The following is a 19,134-nucleotide window of genomic DNA, read 5'->3' on the forward strand; positions in this document are numbered from 1 at the left end:
CTGCTCCGTGAGCGGCTCGGCGCGCCGGCGAGCCGGGAGCTCGGCTGGGCAGGGCTGGAGCTGTCCCCGTCCTCTGCTCACCCCGGGGTGGACGGAGGATGGCAAACACAGGGCACAGAGGCGGGCAGGACGCAGAGCTCACCCCGTGCCAGCCCTCTCGCTGTAGCTTCTGTATCCAAACACCGAGAAAATGGTGGGAAAAAGTGAAAAACATCCCAAAGGGAATCAGGAGCTGCCTGGGTAGTTCATGTAGTTCATCAGCGGGTACCTGAGCGCCAGCCTGGCAGGTTTGGTGCTTTATTTGGGAAGGATTTTGGCTCTGCTCAGGTTCCTGCTGCCCACAGCGCCCGGCTGGCACCAGCTGCTCCCGGTGCTGAGCGAGGGGCCGGAGGCAGCCTGGCCATGGCACGGTGCCTTCAGAGCATGCTGCCTTCTGCACAGCCTCCTCTGCTGCTCCTCGAGGTGCTGCGAGAGGAAATGCTGCAGACCTGCACTGCCCGCCCTGCTCCTCACCTTCCTCTCAGCTGGTCTGGTGCCCACAATCCGTCCCCAGGGAGCCCAGCCTGGCCAGCAGCACATTTCTGTAATTCCAGACGGGGCTGCAGCCACTTTCCTTATGTGTTTGATCCGTGTGGGTTTGCAGAGCTGTCCTCTTGGCTGAGCTGGAGTGGAGGGGTGAAGTGGGCTCTCACCTGAGCTGCCCTGGCAGAGGTGGGTGCTGACACCCCCCAGATCGCAGAGATTTTGCTGGTTTGTTGTTTTGTTTGTTTGTTTCAAAAAAAAAAAAAAATCTGAAGAGTCTTGTTTGCATCCTGCTACATGATGGCAGAAATTCCTTAAGAAGTTTCCTGGGACCAGAAATTGTCCCAGGTTGGGTGGGCATGGGAGCAACCTGGTCTAGTGGAAGGGGGTTGCAATGAGATGAGCTTTAAGGTCCCTTCCAACCCAACCCGTTCTGGAATTCTACTGAAACCAGCATTTCCCACCCAGCTGAAGTGTGAGGGGAAGAAACGGAGCTGTGGGGAGAGGCTGAGGGTTCTTTTTCCCTATCAAGAGCCTTATTTATTTGAATATTTTATTTATTCAAATAAATAAGGCTCTTCTCATGGCAATAAGTGACTGATACAAAATACTTCAAAACCACCCTGGGCAGCCAAGTCCTTCTGCAGAGAGCAGCAGGGAGCAGGGGAGCTCTGGGCAGGGCTGGCAGCTCCCTCCCTTGGCTGGCCGCTGGATTTTGGGGCCGTCTCAGCTTTCAGGCCGAGCCCAGCGACTGTCACAGGCCGAGGGGATCGGAGGGAGCTGCCTGTGCCCCACTGCCCATGTAAGTGTCCCGTGGATGCAGAGGTTGGGGGTTTCTCCACCTCCCCTGCACTGCCTGTGTGGGGGGCTGCACCTGGGTTCATAATTTCTGTGTTTTCCTCCTTTTCTAAAGCTTGTCCCAGCTCTCTGGGGAAAGTGAAAGTGGTGGAGCAGGGGCTGTGCTCCTCGGTGTCTGTTTTAATGCCAGTGGGCTGGCATGTGCTCGTCCCAGCCTTTCATCCTGCACTTTTCCCAACAAACTATTGTGTCTTTTTTTGGGAACTCATCATCTTGCAACAAATTGCCTCTAATCTTAGATTAATAAAGTACAATAAATAACCGAGCAAAGAAAATGAAGTCGCTCAGGCGTTATGAAGTGCATAATAGCAGTAATTACACTTCCAAGCAGAGGGCTGGTATCTAAACTTGTACCGGGATCGTTGTTTGCATGGCCTGGGGGGGGTCAGCAGGGGCGAGGCGGGGGAAGCTGTGTGCTGCCTGTGGGGCTGCTGCCCCTTGGAGTGGCCTGGGATGGGCTGGCACTGGGATTCTCGGACAGTGAGGAGGATGCTGGGATGGTGGGAAGGATGGTCCCAGTGGGAGGGATCCTTGGCCAGCAGGAGAGATGCTCGGACAGTGGGGACGATGTTCCAGGTGGGAAGGATGCCCCAGGTGGGAAGGATGTCCAGCCACAGCAGCAGGGAGGGGACACTTCGAACACCCCTTCCTGGCTGAGCTGCTGCGAAGGCAGAGCTGTCACGGTGTGTTTTGGGGTGGTAATAATGCAGGAAGAGTTTTGCTCGATTTTTATCTCCAGTTAACTTCCTGACAATGAAATTAAAGGGTACATTTGACATGATACCATATCCTTCTCTCAGCTGGAAATGGAGCAGGAGCTTTGATACTTTGGAATGGTGCTGCTGCCTGGGAAGGACCATCCCTCATCCAGCTGCGGGATGTTGGCTTCACCTGCAGAGTGGGACGCCCGCAGCGCTCTGGGGCTCAACCTTGGCAGGCTGTTTGCACAGGAACATCTTCCTTCCACATTCTTTTATTCCTTCATCTCTCTGCAGTGCTAAACACCCCCTTCCCCCCAGCCAAGACATGGCTTTTGCTGCTTTATTGCTTTTCCAGAGTTCCTTCTTCCTGCAGCCATCGGGATGGATGAATATGTGGGCTACTTTATCATAAAAAGTTAGATCTAATAATTTAGTTCTTTTATCCATCAGCAATTACAGTCCTTGTCTCGAGGTGAGCCACAGCTCTACAGATCAGTGAACCATCTGTCTGGTGACAGAGATTTATTCTGCTGTTTGTTGCTTTGATACGAGACAAATGTCTGAGAGAGGAATCGTGCTCCCTGAAGTCTCCGGCTCCTCAAGGCGCTTAATCCTCGGGGACGCTGATGAATGGGGTGCTCAGCGCTGCTGCCGGAGCTGAAAGCCGGTTCCCAGCACTTCCTGGGCATTTTTAATAAGGAGAAGGAGCAATTATCTTGTGTGCAGTGTTGTGAGCAGCAGTGACAGCTGATTTATGCCCTGACACAGAAAAATGATTTGCCGAGTCTGGCTCTGGGAACAATTAATTTTAACACGTGTAAAGGCTGGGCTTTGAGGCTCTGCATTAATGCTGTTTGCTCCTCAGGCATCGTGCCGGTGAGCCAGGGCTCATAAATACCCCTGCTCTCTCCCTGCACTGGGGCCTGGGGTTACCCACCTGCCTCCCTGCTCCTTTCTCCTGGTGACCACTGACCAGGTGTGGTGCAAAGCCTCTCCCTACCCCTTAGGCCGGCTGGGGCGGAGCCCAGGATGAGGGACCTCCGAGCAATGAGGGTCTGATAAAACCCCTTCCCAGCTTGCTGCCTGCTCAGCTGGGCACGAACGCTCAGTAAATATTTATCCCTCGGTGTCAGAGCGAGGAGCAGCTGCTTCCCAATAAATCAGGATCCGGTGGCAGCGCCCGGCCGAAGCCGACACCTGCGGGATGGGGTGGGCTGGCAACGACTGCCGCCGGGAGTTTGCTCACCTTGCTCCATTTGCTCAGCCTTGGCTGGGGAACACGCCTGATTAATGAGGTCTCGATGCCCTCTTGCAGGCAGTTAAAAAAGGAGTAATAACAGCAGCGCTTCCTTAGGACGTGTTGAGTGCCGTGAACGGGGGAAGCGATCGCTAATTCACCTCACCCCACCGCGGGCCGGACGGGAACCGCTCCGGGCTTTGCCTTGCTCAGTCCGAAGCCTTGGCAGGAGGAGCCGCTCGCGTTTCACCGGCGCTCAGCAGCAGCAGCAGCGCGGTTTAGGGTGATGAATAATGAGTTTGCAAAGGGCTGCGGGCGTTTATAAAGTGCCACGAGAGGCGGTGGTGGAGGAACTGAGCTGGGACCGGTTTTGCCCGCACGCCCTTCATCCAGGTGCGCCGATCCCAGACCCTGCTGACATCCCTGGGGAGGAGCCTCCAGCCTCGGGGAGGTTTTCTCCCATCCCCATGGCCGTGGGCACCCGCCCGGGATGTGGGACTGGCAGGGGGCTGCGGGCGGGGCCGGCGGGGAGGCAGGAGAAGCCGAGGAAGGCGGGGATGGGACATTTCCAGGTTCACCTGCGGCTCCTCGCTGCCGGATGCTGTGCAGTGCCCTGGCAGGTGGCTCTCTGCCCTGGCACCTCGTCCCCGTGCCACGAGTCACCACCAGTGACCCTGGATGCCAAGTGATGTCTGGAGCTGATTGTCAGCTCCTGGGTTTTTCTGGAATAGCCAAATGCGGTATCTTAGCAACAAAGGGAAATTTTCTCCTTTGGGAGCCGAATTGTTTTTAACAGCTTCGATGCTGAGTGTTTCTCCTCCCCGGGCAGAGCTGGGGCATACTGGGGACACTGCCCTCTCCAGCTCCTGCTCTGCTGCAGCTGGGGGGGCTGGAGCAGATAAAACTGGGGGAGGCTGCTCCAAGGTCGCTGCTTTTGTGGGAGGTTTTGGATGTTGTAAAGTGCGTGTGAAAGGAGAACTTTGTGAGTCTGCTGTCAGCTGGTTGTGTGTGAACGAAAGCCCAGCCCTGGGCCCACAGCAGAGCTGGCCCGGGGGTCACATCTGCTGCTTTGGTGGTCACTGGGGCTCCCGGCTGCTGGTTTGGGGCTGCGGCAACAGCCGGGAGCCCGAGGCTGAGCCCGGGGTCACTGTGGGATGCCAGCGGGGTCACCCAGCTGGGGTGGGGGGACAGGGTGGCTGCTGGGGGGCTCCTGGCCTGCCCTGCCGCCCCGCTGACGGGCCCCTCTGGGCGCTCTCCCCGCAGGGTGCAGGTCGAGTTCTACGTGAATGAAAACACCTTCAAGGAGCGGCTGAAGCTCTTCTTCATCAAAAACCAGCGATCGAGTGAGTGCTGCGTGCGCGGAACGCTCCGGGAGAGCCGCGCTCTGTCCTGCGGGATGAGAAGCCATTGCCATCTGCTGGTGGCCGTGTCCCCGCGTGTCCCCAGCCCGGGGCTGCTGCCGCCTCTCGGCCCCTCTGTTGGCCAGCTCGGTTTGGGGGATGCTTTGCGTGGGGAGGAGGGGATGCCCCCTGCCACCTCTGCTCCCTGGGGACAGCCGCAGCGTGACAAACAGCTGGGACAAGCTGGCTGGGAGCAGGGTGGGTGTCAGGGAGCAAATGTCCCCGTCACGGGCTGGCTGTGCTCCCCTGAGGCTGTGGGGACAGCCAGGGCAGGCTGCGAGTTACCCACTCCTGCTCCGGCCATCGGGATTAGTCTCCGCTTGACTAATGGTGTTTTTATTTTCTTTCTCCGAGATGTCATTAGCTGTCTGGAGGGGGCCTGCTCGTTAATTTATAAATGCACATTTTCTTTTCCTGCCTGCATCCTGTTGTCTTGTTAAAAAGCTGGAGTGCAGCACAACAGGGTGCCCACGGGGAAGTTTTTAATGAAAATGTGATGAATTTCTCACTTGTAATTTGAGTAATAACCCAATGAACTGGCTGGGGAGGCAGAGTGGATAAAGCAGCAGCTTTCCCTCGCCGTCCCTGCTCCTGCAAGCTGGTTGTAACGTGGTCAGTGCTGGTCTGGTGCTTTTCAGTGGATGCCTGCTAATGAGTGGGACACACTCCAGCAGCTCCTCATTTGTCTCTCACATCTATTGGGGTCAGCAAGGAGCTGACAAATCTTTATTTCTGTGTTGGTGTCCTGTATATGTGGACATGTGGAGACCCAGGAAAAGCGTGGGCAGTGCTGCTGTCCTGGGGCTCCTGCAGCTCCCCGGGGATCAGAGGGCTTCTGTGCTCTGGGGCTGTGCAAAACTTGTGGGGTTGTGTTGTGGATGCAGAGGGTGCCCAGGGTGTTTGGGATCCATGGGGTGCTTGGGGTGCCCAGGAATGCTGCCCCATCCATGCTCCCCTCCACCGCAGGCCTGAGGATCCGGCTCTTCAACTTCTCTCTGAAGCTGCTCACGTGCCTCCTGTACATCGTCCGTGTCCTGCTCGACAACCCTGAGGAGGGCATAGGCTGGTGAGTGCCCCCAGGCTCCCCAGCCGAGGCAGGGCTCAGTGTGGATGCAGTGGGTGGGAGGATGGGTTTTTTCCTCACTCCAGCTGTTTGAATTGATAGTTTAACAAAACTTCCCAGGCCCAAGGCCTTTGCTCCCTGCTCCAACCCTGCGGATGGGTGTGGGGGTATCTGCTGGCCCTGCGCAGTGCATGGTGGAAAAATTCAGGTCGTGTTCATTTCCAAATTCTGCCTGACTCTGTCAGGGCTCAGTGTGGCCTTCAGACACAGGCGAGAGCTCAGTGACTCCAGGGCATCACCATGCAAATATTGTCTGAAGGCTAACGCCCTTGAAGACATTTACACTAAATCCCGTTTAAGCATTTGAGAGGGAAACACGCTGTGCTGTGTGGATCCTTGAGGTGATGGATGATTCCATATCTCAGCTTTGTGCTGGGTTTCAGTATAAGCCTGTTTTTAATGCGTCCTTGCTTCCTTCAGCTCATGTACAATGTGGGGTTTTTCCAAGAGCTAGGAGAACTGGCGATCTGATTTTCTCCTTGTAAAGGCTGCAGATTACCAAGTGCACCTGCACGTTCTGAAAGTGCTTTCAGACCTGTGAGAGGGGAGCAGGCCACAGATGCTCATCCTTGAAAGGTTTAGCACAGCTGCAGTTCAGGGAATTCCACTTTCCTGAGGGTGTGTGGCAGCAGCAAGGCTGGCCAGCAGGAGCACATCCCTCACAACAAGGCAGGGAGAGCTTGGCTCGGTGCTGCCTGCCTGGCAGGGTGCTGGGGGCCCAGCCAGCCTTGTCCCAGAAGCTGCAGCTCAGCAATTTTTTGCTGATTGTAACCTGGTAATTCCCAGTTCCCAATTCCCTGCAGCCCTGTGTTCCGCACTGTGCCAGGGAGGATCAGCATCCCACAGCACCTCAGGTAGGGGCTGAAGCACCTGAGGGGTTTTATGCTCCAGTAATGGGATGTTTAAGGCTGCCTGGGCAAGACTTGTCCTGTGGAAAGCCCTGGCTGTAGGAATCGGGGTGTTGGATCCATGGAAATGTTGTCCAGTGCTCCCCCAGCAACAAGGGCCCCTCGTGAGCCCGGGGAGTCAATCCCAGCGTCCCTGTTCCCTCCCTGACTGCTTTTCCCTGCTCTCTCTCCTAGTTGGGAATGCGAAAAGCAGAATTACACAGCGTTCAACCAGTCCACCAACATAAACTGGTGAGTGGGGAGCTGCTCCAGAGCTCGGGGTCATCTCTGCCAGGATGTGGGAATGCAGGGATGGAGGCGGCTGCTGCTGGCAGCTGCCTGAGGCCATTTCTTGCTCGTGGGGCTGCTCGAGGGATGTGGAGCAGCATCCCAGAACCAAATCCATTGGTAAATGCCTGTGGCTGCACCCTCGGGAATGGCTTATTCCCAGTGCAGGGGCTGCTCGAGCAAACTGCAGTGGGGAACAGCAGCTCCTGCATCAGTGATGGCCTCGGATTTGCGTTCGGTGGGGGGTAAGGACACCGACAGCTGGGCCACAGCTCAGATCCCCTCTGGGTTTCCTTTGCAGGTCACACATCTTTTGGGTGGACAGAAAAACGCCGCTGTGGGCCGTGCAGGTGAGCAGCCCTGGATGGGTGTGCAGGAGCCCAGGGGAGATGGGCTTGGAGCTGTGCCCCACCCAGGGGCTCCCCGGGGCAGGGGGGGCTCGGCGAGCTCTGATCCACTGGCAGCACCTGGAGAGAGCCCTCGGAGCCTCCCCTGTGTGTCCCTGCAGGTCAGCATCGCTCTCATCAGCTTCCTGGAGACCATGCTGCTCATCTATCTCAGCTACAAGGTGAGAGCCCGGGGCGGGAGGGCACAGCCCGGCTCTGCCCCTCGGCGGGAACTCATCTCTCCTGCTCGGAGCTGTCTGGAGCCTGCAGCGTTTGTCTCGGCGATGTCTCAGCTGGCTCTGGATGTTTTCCTTTCTCATTCCCCCTCGGGCTGCTGGATAAGCGTTGTGCAGAGCAGAATCTCTTCTTTTTCTGCTTTCTCAGAAATCCAGACCCGTTTAACGCAGGTTCACTGTTTTCAGCGTCAGGCTGACACATCCCGAGTTTCCTCAGGCTGGGCTGAGCTCGGCGGGGTGACTCCTGCTCTGCTGCCCCCGGAGGGAGTGGCACCGCTCCAAGCCAGACAAGGAGCGGCACAAGCTGACTCATTTGGACCAAAGCCCCTTAAAATGGCCAAAAAAAAGTGACCTTAACAAATGGCATCTTCTCAGGGACCAGGGGAGGGTTGGCAGCAGAGGCTCGGACCCTGCGTTGCCCCCGGTCTGAGTGCCAGCGGTCTGTAGCTGTCACTGTCACTCTCCATCCTTGCATGAAGCGTTGTTCCCCAGTTCTGGGCAGCAGCAGTGGCAGACAGAGGGATGTGGTGGCTGTGGAGAGGACTGAAGAGTTTGGGAATGTTTCCTGCCCTCAACGTGGCTGCCAGCACCACTGCACCTCTCCTGGTTCCTGCACCCTATTTCCCTCATCCGGCAGAGTCTGTGGCAGAGTGCGGTTGTTTTAATTGTCCCCTGGCAAATTTTTCAGCTTATCTGATTCTTGTTTGTTTTTAATCCCTTAGGGGAACATCTGGGAACAGATTTTCCGCATTTCCTTCATCCTGGAGATGATCAACACAGTGCCGTTTATCATCACGGTGAGTGTGTCCTGGTGACATTTGAAAGCGGCTCTAAAGTGTAGTCAGTGCCGAGTTTTGGTGGTGAAATAAAGGAAAATGAGTGTCTGGCCAAGTGGTATTTAAGGCTGGCAGGAAATTTTTCCTTCAATGTTTTACAGTATAATGACTTTCTCTGGAGCGTTATCCCAAAACCCATCCTCCCTTTTCAGCTGCTCCGCTGCAGCCAGGGAAGCAGGGCTGTGTTTGGTGGTGGCTTCTGCTCAGCTTGGAGTGGGATCCTTCCACAGAGGGTGGATTGGCTGCTTACAGCTCTATTTTTCAAAAGAACATGGATTTTTCTGTGAATAACCCTTGCTTTTGTAGATATTCTGGCCTCCTTTGCGGAATTTGTTTATTCCCGTGTTTCTGAACTGCTGGCTGGCCAAGTACGCCCTGGAGAACATGATTGTGAGTGACCCTTTTTGTCCAGCTCCTCGGGGATGGGGAGGGCAGCAGGACTGGGGGGGACCCTTGGCTGCCCCCAGCTCTGGGGCAGGATTTGGAGCTCGGGGTGTGCAGCCATGCCAGGGAATGCCAGGCTGGAAGGCGAGGCTGTGACCAGGAATCCCTCAGTGCCTGAAGCACGCCAACTCTGCTGGCTGCACATTGACAGGGGTGGCCAGGGGTGAGGTATTCCAGCCACTCCCATGCGTCCCAGACCTGCTGATGGGAACGCACACCCGTTCCCAAGGGCTAAATCCAGGCTTGACCTTCACTGGGGAGGGCATTGCTGGAGCCAGCAAGGCAGCAGGTGGTGCTTGGAGGATATTTCCCCTCAGGCTCTGTGAGCTGCTGGGAGCCCTCCCCTCTCTCCCCAGAACGACCTGCACCGAGCCATCCAAAGGACCCAGTCGGCGATGTTCAACCAGGTGCTCATCCTGATCTGCACCCTCCTGTGTCTCGTGTTCACGGGGTGAGTGTTGTTCTCCGTTTCACTAAACCCCCTTCCTGATCTGGGAATCCAGCTGTGCCCATCCCGGGGTGGCTGGCAGAGCTGGGCTCTTGCAGTGCTCACACCTTCCCCTGTCCCGCAGCACACTGAACACCTTGAGGGGCTTTCAAAGTCAAACTAATTATCCTCCCTAATTCTAGGGTTCTAACAGGAATTTTTTAGCAGATGTGAGGGTGTTGTCAGAGGGAGCTGGGGGATGTGGAAATGTGAGTCTCCGAGCAGGGCTGAGGGCAGGGACAGCAGCTTCCCACAGGGACGTGTGTGGGGTGGCTCATTGACCAGGGATGGCTCATTCATCAGAACCCATTGCACTCCAGGGTCCAGCCAAGCTCTTCCCCCCCCCTCCCCCAAGCCACAGCTCCTGAGCTCATTTTTGTAATTGCCCACTGGTGCTCTTGCTAATTAACTGGGCCCTTTACCCCCCACATTGCCAGCATCAAGGGTGTTCCTCTGGGCAGGGGGAGCAGAGCTCATCACTGGCTATTTAGCTCCGAATGAGGCTTTGAATCCTCCTCTGGCTCCCTTGGTCTGGGTTTGAGGCATATTATACCATTAAGTTGCTGAATGGAGAGGAAATGAGGCTTTTAGGTTCATGAGTTTTTGGCAATAAAGACGATGCTCTGATGTGGATGACTAATGCTATTTCAGAGCTCAGTGGTGCTCCCAGCCCTGCTGCTGGATGAGTTTGGGGGAGGGGGGGTACAATTTGGGCCCAGGAAGGCTTGGGTGATGCTTGTGTTTAGCAAGATGGCTTTGAGCTGCAGGTTTGTGGGGTTCTGCTGCCCCGTGTCCTGGGCAGGGCAGCCCCTGCTGTGATGGGGCTTTTCCCTTCCAGGACCTGTGGCATCCAGCATTTAGAAAGAGCAGGTGAGAAGCTCTCCCTCTTCAAGTCCTTCTATTTCTGCATCGTCACCTTTTCCACTGTGGGCTACGGAGATGTGACACCAAAGATTTGGCCTTCCCAGCTCCTCGTCGTCATCATGATCTGCGTGGCCCTGGTGGTGCTGCCGCTCCAGGTGAGACCCGCACAGCTGCGGGCTGGGGGACCACAGAGCCTGCTTTGGGGTGGCCCTGCCGGTGGGGACATCAGCTCTGTGCCCTCTGCAGTTCGAGGAGCTCGTCTACCTGTGGATGGAGCGGCAGAAGTCGGGCGGGAATTACAGCCGGCACCGCGCGCAGACGGAGAAACACGTGGTGCTCTGTGTCAGCTCCCTCAAGATTGATCTCCTCATGGACTTCCTCAACGAGTTCTACGCCCACCCACGCCTGCAGGTGAGGACCAGGCTGGGTCACACGGCGCTGGGTCACTTGCTGGGCTCACAGCCTCGCTGGCCCACAGAACCCTGACCCACGGCGGCCTCTCTCTTCCAGGATTACTACGTGGTGATCCTTTGCCCAACAGAGATGGACATCCAGGTGCGGCGGGTGCTGCAGATCCCCCTGTGGTCACAGCGGGTGATTTACCTGCAGGGCTCTGCGCTGAAGGACCAGGACCTCATGAGAGCCAAGTGAGCAGAGGGACACACTGCACATCCCCGGCGAGGAATGTCACCCCAGCTGCGTCCTCGAGTGCCTTTGCTGGGTCTGGGGGGGGCTGGCAGTGCCCTGACTGGGATGGGCAGTGCCCAGTGCTGTGGGGCCGTGCACTTCATGGGGTCACTGCTCTCTCGTGGCAGGATGGACAATGGAGAAGCTTGCTTCATTCTCAGCAGCCGAAACGAAGTGGACCGAACAGCGGCGGTGAGCCCGGCTGGCGGGTGGCACGGTCAGGGATGGGGCATTTCTCAGGCAGGAGGGACTGGGGTGATGCTGATCTCACCTCTGCCCAGCACAGGAAGGGGCTGAGTGCCATGGAGAACCTCGGGGATGGCACAGGGATGGCACATGCAGCGGCACACTGGTGGCTGAGCCCCTGTGGGCTCACCTTCCTTCTGCTGTCCTGGTTTCCTGTCAGTGCTGGGTTTCAGGGAGCAGCAGGGGCAGGAGGAGCCCTTGCCGTACATCTCCAGGGTGGCTGGGTGCTTTGCAGTTCATCCCAGGTGTAGAAGCCTTGGGGGAAATAACACATCAACCAAGGAGCTCTTGTTGCTCTTGTCCTTGTCCAGGACCACCAGACCATCCTGAGGGCCTGGGCTGTCAAAGACTTTGCTCCAAACTGTCCTCTCTATGTTCAGATCTTAAAGCCAGAAAACAAATTTCATGTCAAGTTTGCAGGTGAGTTGGAGCAGCTGCACAGCAGCTCTTGGTCAGCTGGGAGCCCTCCTGGATTGGCAGGAGAGGAGGAAACACCCAGTGCCCAACACCACCCCGAAATGACCACATTCCCGGGCACTGCCAGCCAGGGAAACCCCTCTGTCCCCCTCTCCTCCGTGACCGTCCCCTGTGCCTTTCAGATCACGTTGTCTGTGAAGAGGAGTGCAAATACGCCATGCTGGCCCTGAACTGCGTCTGCCCCGCCACCTCCACCCTCATCACGCTGCTGGTGCACACCTCCCGTGGCCAGTGAGTGCTGTCCCTGCACATCCCTGCCTTCCCCTACCCCTGCCTGGGCCTGGAGGGATGGCAGAACTGAGGCCTCTGAGACCAGGGGGAGAGGGTGGGGGTCTGGGATGGGTCTGGGGAGCACAGTGGGATCTGGGGCCCCCACCCAGGGCCATATTGTAAGGGAGCCATACCCAGTGCAGCTGGGCTGGGCAACACCAACTTTCCAGAGACTGGGAATAAAAATATCTTTATATTGGCACGGGCCTGCTGGCAGGAAGGTGAATTCACAGCACAAGCAGCCCCAGACCCTGCAGGGTTTTTTGGTGGGTATATCATCCAGCATGGCTGGAAGGTGCTCTGACAGCACAGGAGAGCAGTGGTGTGCGCCCTGCACTCCTTGGCTGGTCAGAAATGTCTGAATTTTGGGTAAAGTGCCATCAAAACTGTTATGAAACATCCTTGCCAGATGCCTCTCGCCCCATGCTCGGAGCTGTTTGCCAACACGGGCACTGAACCCTCCCTCTGCACTCTGCAGGAGCCCTCATTAAATAAAAAGGCACTTAAAACCCAAAATGAAAACGAGCTCATCCTCGGCGGGCACCAACAGCTCGTGGCGATGTGTCACTGTCACCTCACTGCCACCGGGCTCCGTGGCAGCTCCAGAGATTATTGGGGCTCTGCCCTGGGATCTGGCTGGAGTTCTGGGATCTGTGCCAGCCCCAAGGCGTCCCACCCCAGCTCCAGGGGGTCCATCCCTCCTCTGCTGCTGTCGTTGCAGGGAGGGCCAGGAGTCCCCGGAGCAGTGGCAGCGGATGTACGGGCGCTGCTCGGGCAATGAGGTCTATCACATCCGCATGGGGGACAGCAAGTTCTTCATGGAGTACGAGGGGAAGAGCTTCACCTACGCCGCCTTCCACGCGCACAAGAAGTGAGGGCAGGGGGGCGGTGGGCAGCGGGTATCGTCCAGTCTGCACGCCTGGGGGTCAGGGCTGCGGCTGGAGGGCACTGCCAGGTCCTTGGTGCAGGGACAATGCCCCGGAGGGGTTTTTCTCCAGCTGGGAATGCCCACCCCGTGCTCCCGGCACAGGTACGGGGTCTGCCTGATCGGCATCCGGAGGGAGGAGAACAAGAGCATCCTGGTGAACCCCGGCCCGCGGCACATCATGGCAGCGTCGGACACCTGCTTCTACATCAACATCACCAAGGAGGAGAACTCTGCCTTCATCTTCAAGCAGGAGGAGAAGCAGAAGAAGAAGGGCTTTGCGGGCAGAGACAGCTACGACGGCCCCTCCCGCCTGCCCGTGCACAGCATCATCGCCAGCATGGGTGAGTCGGGGCAGCAGGAGCCTGCACACACCACTCCATCACCTTCCCCAGGTTTGGGTTCATTTCCTCCCCCACAATTCGTTTTATTTTGTGTTTGGCACACTCCTTGCCCTGCCCTCCCCCACCAGTGCCAAAGCCACTGAAAACCCCTTTCCATCCTCTCTCCCAGTCATCTCACCAGTAAAATACACGTTTCCTTGCACCCGGGGTGCTCTCAGCAAGCTCAAATATCGTTAGTAAACCTCGTGATGTCCATTACCATTAAGGGTATTTGCATAAATGCCCCAAGCCTGGATTTAGCCCTCAATTGTTTCCAAGGCTGGATGAAGAAATGCCATGGGCCACATCCTAAATCACGTTTATGATTCCCGAGCAGAGGAGGAGCGTAGTTTTCTCTGCAGCGAGCGCTGCATTTGTGCAAGTGAAAAATATCGTGAGTCATTACTTCCCGCTTGTATCTGGGGAGAACAAGTTTTGGAGGAGCTGAGCCACACGAGCACATTATATTTCAGGCAAATAATTTATGTGTTTGTACTCCTGAGCAGCAATTTGCATAGATTATCCCCCAGCAAGCTGCAGAGCGCTTTGCTGAGCAGTGTTTGTCACAGTTCTCACACGGCTCCTGCACAGAGGGACCTTTGCCAAAGGTGACGAGAGGGACAGGAATGACGCGAGTGCCAGCAGGGCAGTGGTGTTTGGCAAGGCTGGTGCCTGGGCTCTGCCTAATGGGACACTCCATCAACGTGTTTGGTTTTTGGAGGCTGCTGGAGGACAGCGTGAGGAAGTCTTTCTTGTCCCTTGCTGGATATTAGGAAAAATTCCTTCACAGGAAAGGTTGTCAAGCATTGGCACAGCTGCTCAGGGCAGTGGTGGAGTCACCATCCCTGCAGGGATTTAAATGATGCGTAGATGTGGCATTTGGGAACATGCTTTAGTGGCAGGGTGGTGGTGCTGAGGGAGGGGTTGGACTCAGTGATCTTAGAGGACTTTTCCAGCCTTAAGGATTCTGTGATTGTAACATCTGGAGCTGATCAGGAGGGATGTGGGACGTGGGTGAGGGCATTGCTGCCTAACTGCCTGTCTCTGGGGCAGAGGGGTGTCCATAGGAAGGGCAGTGCCAGGGCAGATGTGGTTCCTAACCTGGCTGGTGTCCCCCAGAGCCCGCGAGGAGCTGCGGGCAGGGATTAGGCTGCAAGGTTGTCATCTCAGAGATACATCAGCACCATAAAAACTCGTGCAGAGCCAGGTTTTGCAGTTCAGGGAGCAGCAGGTGAGCGAGTGGTTCAGCTGGGCATGGAGCTGAAGTGAGGGCAAAGGAGAGAGGGACAGACCCCAGTGACAGCTGTGCCCTGGGGAGATGCTGCATACAGCGGTGCCCAGGAGGAGGTCACTGCTGGGGGCTTTACCTGCACTCCCTGTGCCCACAAATGGTTGAGCATCCACTGGGCTGTCTCATCCCTGTGCAGGGCTCGACGCTTTGCTGCCTCTCCCCCGCTTAGAGCGTGTTTGCTGTGCTCCCTCCCCGCCGTGTCCAGGTACAGTGGCCATGGACCTGCAGAACACCGAGTGCCGCCCTGCCAACAGCAGCAAGCTGGCACTGCCGGCCGAGAACGGCTCGGGCACGCGCCGGCCCAGCATCGCCCCCGTCCTCGAGCTGGCCGACACCTCGTCCCTGCTGCCCTGCGACCTGCTCAGCGACCAGTCCGAGGACGAGATGACGCAGTCGGACGAGGAGGGGTCGGCAGTTGTGGAGTGAGTCGCTCTCCATCGCTGGAGCCCTTCCTTGTGTGGTTCATTCCAGTGGGATCCAGTTTGATCCAGTTCCCTCTGGTTCATTGTGGTTGCATCCAGTTTGTCCCAGTTTCAGAGACACTGGGACCATGGCATGTGACAGTGCTCAGTAGTACCCGGGGGATGCTGAGGCTCAGCCCCTCTCAGCTTTTCCATGAGCACACAATTGGCTCTCTCCCTGCAACTTTACAATCTCACCGCCCTTTGCATAGCAAAAAATATTCCTAAATATGTGTATTTGGGGAAATTCCCAGCTGCTGCAGGAGAGTGTTGCAGGGCATTTGCCGGTGTTGCTGTTGAATATTTTCCCCAGCACCTGAGCTTTGGATAAATGGAAAGCTCTCCCCGTGTCCTCACACAGATTCCTCTCTGCTGCAGGTACGTGAAGGGCTACCCCCCGAACTCGCCCTACATCGGGAGTTCCCCAACCCTGTGCCACCTTCTGCCTGAGAAAGCCCCGTTCTGCTGCCTGAGGCTGGACAAGGTGTGGAGGGGCTGTGGGGGCTGCCTGGGGCTGAACCCCCCCCAGGACGTGTCCACTGAGTCCCTGCGCCGTCCCACGCACAGGGCTGCAAACACAACAGCTTTGAGGATGCCAAAGCCTACGGGTTCAAGAACAAACTGATCATCGTTTCTGCGGAGACGGCAGGGAACGGGCTCTACAACTTCATCGTCCCGCTGCGGGCGTACTACCGCTCCCGCAAGGAGCTCAACCCCATCGTGCTGCTGCTGGACAACAAGCAAGTACTTTTCCACGGACATTTTCCCTCACGCAGAACCCTCCCTGTGTTTTCGTGAGCATCTCGTGCTGGGGGTGGGATGTGAGGGAGCAGCAGTGCTGCCGTTGGGTACCTTGGCTGGCCGGCCCTGGGTTTTGTGTCTGTCTTTGCTGCATGGCTGTGCTGAACCACCTCGCTCTCTGTGGCTCTCCCCCCAGGCCTGAGCACCACTTTCTGGAGGCCATCTGCTGTTTCCCCATGGTTTACTACATGGAGGGCACCATTGACAAGTAGGTGTTCCCACGTGTGGCTGTTGTGCCTGAATCGTTGCTTTTACCCCAGCCCAGACTTTTGGGCCACCCCATGAGAAGCCCCAGGGTTGGTACCATAGAGCTGAGCCCACCTTGGGCTTCTCGGGTTATCAACCCCTCCCTGGGAGATGGGAGCAGGTGAAGAGCAGGTCGGGAGCAGCCTGGGCTCGCCGTGGAACCCCTGTGCTGCTTCCCTGTGTCGTTTCCAAGGGCTGACCCTGCGCTCTTCTCTTTGGGGACTGCCCAGCCTGGACAGTTTGCTGCAGTGTGGCATCATCTACGCTGACAACCTGGTGGTGGTGGACAAGGAGAGCACCATGAGTGCCGAGGAGGACTACATGGCAGATGCCAAGACGATTGTCAATGTCCAGACCATGTTCAGGTGAGGGGTGACCACTGCCTTGGTCACAGCCACTGACCACTGCTGGGGACAAGACCGGGAAGGCTGGTGGTGCCTGGGGTGGTGGCTGTGGGCAGTGGGACACATCTGGTGTTGGGTTTGCTCTAGAAAACAGCATCTCATCAGCTGTTTCTGACCTCAAACAGGACAGGGGTCACTGTGGTCTTCCTCGGGCTTTAAATCCTCTGAGACAGCTGCAGGATAACAGGTCTCTTTCCAATGCAGGCTCTTCCCCAGCCTCAGCATTATCACGGAGCTGACCCACCCCTCCAACATGAGGTTCATGCAGTTCAGAGCAAAGGACAGTTACTCTCTGGCCCTTTCCAAACTAGAAAAGGTAAGAGGAGGTCATTCCCTGCACAGGGGCTTGAAAAGTCAACTCTGACAGTGACTGCATTTGAGCTCCTCAAAGTCCCGTGCTCTTCCCATGTCTGGAAAACCCAATCATGTCTCGCACATTTCCATGGAGAGAAAAATCCTCTTTTTCTACAGTGCAAAGATGGTGCCCTGTTTCCCTCCTGCCACACCCACCAGAAACATTATCCCTGTGCCCTCCCATTGCCATGAGTCCTCTAAGTTTCTGTGCAATCTGAGCTCAAACTTCCCCTTCTTCTTCCAGAGAGAGCGCGAGAATGGCTCCAACCTGGCCTTCATGTTCCGGCTGCCCTTCGCGGCCGGGAGGGTCTTCAGCATCAGCATGTTGGACACACTGCTCTACCAGGTGAGACGCAGCCCTGCAGCTGTGGCCTCCCCTTTGCATCCCCCGGGGAGTATCTGAGCAAACCCTTCCCTGGTTTCCTGCCCAAATGTCTCCCCCCAGTCGTTCGTGAAGGATTACATGATCACCATCACTCGGCTGCTGCTGGGCCTCGATACCACGCCGGGCTCCGGGTACCTCTGTGCGGTACGTGCCAAGGCCCCTGGGGTTGAAACCATCAGGCCAAGTTGTCCTGGATCTGGTGGCATTTGTCACCCTGTGCACGGGCTGGGGGTTCCCCTCTTCTGCAGAACTGGGGGGCAGCAGCATTGCCAGGTCATTGTTCCCCTCCTGGGGAATCTCAGCGCTACCAGAAACCCAAGAGCTGCCAAGGACCAAGCTCTCTGTTCTGAGGGCTGAGGTCAGAAATTGCCCCTGGTTTTCTTGTCGAGTCCAGCTGGCTTTTGGGATTGTGGTGGATGAGCCGGGGTGAAGCTCAGGAGCAGCCTGACATGCATGTGAGGGTTCACATTTGTCTTCTGCTGCTCAGATGAAGATCACTGAGGATGACCTGTGGATCCGGACGTACGGCCGCCTCTTCCAGAAGCTTTGCTCCTCCAGTGCCGAGATTCCCATCGGGATTTACAGGACGGAGTCGCACATGTTCGCAACCTCCGAGGTAGGGGCACGGTGGTGGCGTGTGCCGGCAAGGGGCTGCTGGTGGTCCCAGCTGAGCATCACCCAGCAGAGGTGAGATCCAGGAGGGTGTTGGTCCTTGGGGCACCTCAGACCTGGTTGCAGCAGTGGGGAAGGGAGGGGAGGGGAGAACAAGGGAAGGGGGATTTGTGGTTTTTTCATTCGTGTGGCTGCATTGGGTGGCGGTGTCCTGGTTCTCCAGCTGGACACGCTGGGACAGTGTCTGTGCGCGTCTCTCTGGGCAGTGCTGGATGTCCTTGGCACGGCTCTGCCATGCCACCGGGCACCTCGGGGAACAGGGAGGGCACAGCAGGGCTGCCCCTTTGCTGGGCTGACTCTTGGTTTTCCCTTCCTTCTCCCCCGCTGCAGCCCCACGACATCAGAGCACAGGTGAGTGCCACTCGTGTCCAGCCGTGCGCGCTCGGGCGCTGCGTCCCCATCTCCCCTACCCTGTGGCCGATCCCTGGGCTGGCTGTGGCCACTGAGAGCCACCCTGTGCTTTGTGCCAGCTCTCAGCCCCAGTGCCAGCACAGTGCTGCCTGTCCCCATGGAAGGGAGGTTCTGGCTGAGCCTCAGCGCTCCGGGAAAAGTCCTCAGTGCCCTGATGTAATTAACTGGGATAAGGAGCAAGGGAGCGAGCCAGGATCCCTTTTAAATACCTTCAGTTTTCAACTTTGTAAGGAAGCAGCGACAGGGAGCTGAAAGTTGACATTTAATTAAATGCAACCCAGCTCTTTGAGATGCTTTAAAAGGCTTTATTAATAAATTCCTGCTCGCCAGTGGGGATTGCTGGGTCAGAGATGTGGCAGCACAGCTGCTGTAAGAGGAGAGAGAGGGAGATGAGGGCATGGCTGTTCCTTGGGCAGATACCCTGGAGGTGATTCTGTGTGAGGTGTCAGGTGCCCATGAGACTCCCCTCAGCAGTGCTTATCCAAGGGAAGCTGTGGCTGCCCCATCCCTGGAAGCCCAGGTTGGACAGGACTTGGAGCAACCTGGTCTGGTGAAAAATGTCCCCGCCCATGGCAGGAAGTGAACCAGATGAGCTTTAAGCTCCTTCCAATCCAAACCGTTCCGGGATCCTGTGAAATCTGCCAGCCAGGTGGTTCTTGCAGTGCTGGGAGAGCCCGTTCGGGTCAGAGCAAGGACCCATCCCGTGGGAGAGATCCCACCCTGCCACACACAGGCCAAACCCTTCTTGGCCACCCCCCATCCCGCGTGACCTGCTGGGCTTCCAGTCACAGATCTCAATCAATGTTGAGGACTGCGAGGACACGAAGGACGTCAAGGAGCACTGGGGCATCA

At 57.0% G+C, this 19,134-nt stretch overlaps 1 protein-coding gene across 1 annotated transcript in view; it reads left to right on the forward strand.

Moving 5' to 3' along the window:
• The window catches only part of KCNT1 (potassium sodium-activated channel subfamily T member 1), a 34,334-nt gene that overhangs the window by 13,411 nt on the left and 1,789 nt on the right, over positions 1–19,134 (forward strand). Inside the window, exons 3-29 of the mRNA XM_017745397.1 lie at positions 4,582–4,661; positions 5,685–5,784; positions 6,924–6,980; positions 7,318–7,366; positions 7,525–7,584; positions 8,361–8,435; positions 8,781–8,864; positions 9,275–9,369; positions 10,244–10,424; positions 10,516–10,680; positions 10,780–10,916; positions 11,085–11,148; positions 11,514–11,622; positions 11,802–11,910; positions 12,671–12,820; positions 12,980–13,218; positions 14,754–14,970; positions 15,388–15,493; positions 15,577–15,749; positions 15,947–16,018; positions 16,287–16,421; positions 16,665–16,776; positions 17,059–17,160; positions 17,260–17,343; positions 17,687–17,815; positions 18,202–18,222; positions 19,068–19,128. Coding sequence (XP_017600886.1) covers positions 4,582–4,661; positions 5,685–5,784; positions 6,924–6,980; positions 7,318–7,366; positions 7,525–7,584; positions 8,361–8,435; positions 8,781–8,864; positions 9,275–9,369; positions 10,244–10,424; positions 10,516–10,680; positions 10,780–10,916; positions 11,085–11,148; positions 11,514–11,622; positions 11,802–11,910; positions 12,671–12,820; positions 12,980–13,218; positions 14,754–14,970; positions 15,388–15,493; positions 15,577–15,749; positions 15,947–16,018; positions 16,287–16,421; positions 16,665–16,776; positions 17,059–17,160; positions 17,260–17,343; positions 17,687–17,815; positions 18,202–18,222; positions 19,068–19,128 — 2,966 coding nt within the window. The remainder of the gene's footprint in view (positions 1–4,581; positions 4,662–5,684; positions 5,785–6,923; positions 6,981–7,317; positions 7,367–7,524; positions 7,585–8,360; positions 8,436–8,780; positions 8,865–9,274; positions 9,370–10,243; positions 10,425–10,515; positions 10,681–10,779; positions 10,917–11,084; positions 11,149–11,513; positions 11,623–11,801; positions 11,911–12,670; positions 12,821–12,979; positions 13,219–14,753; positions 14,971–15,387; positions 15,494–15,576; positions 15,750–15,946; positions 16,019–16,286; positions 16,422–16,664; positions 16,777–17,058; positions 17,161–17,259; positions 17,344–17,686; positions 17,816–18,201; positions 18,223–19,067; positions 19,129–19,134) is intronic.

The sequence above is a fragment of the Corvus brachyrhynchos genome, unplaced genomic scaffold (genome assembly GCF_000691975.1).
Source record: "Corvus brachyrhynchos isolate BGI_N302 unplaced genomic scaffold, ASM69197v1 scaffold59, whole genome shotgun sequence".
Classification (NCBI taxonomy): Eukaryota; Metazoa; Chordata; class Aves; order Passeriformes; family Corvidae; genus Corvus; species Corvus brachyrhynchos.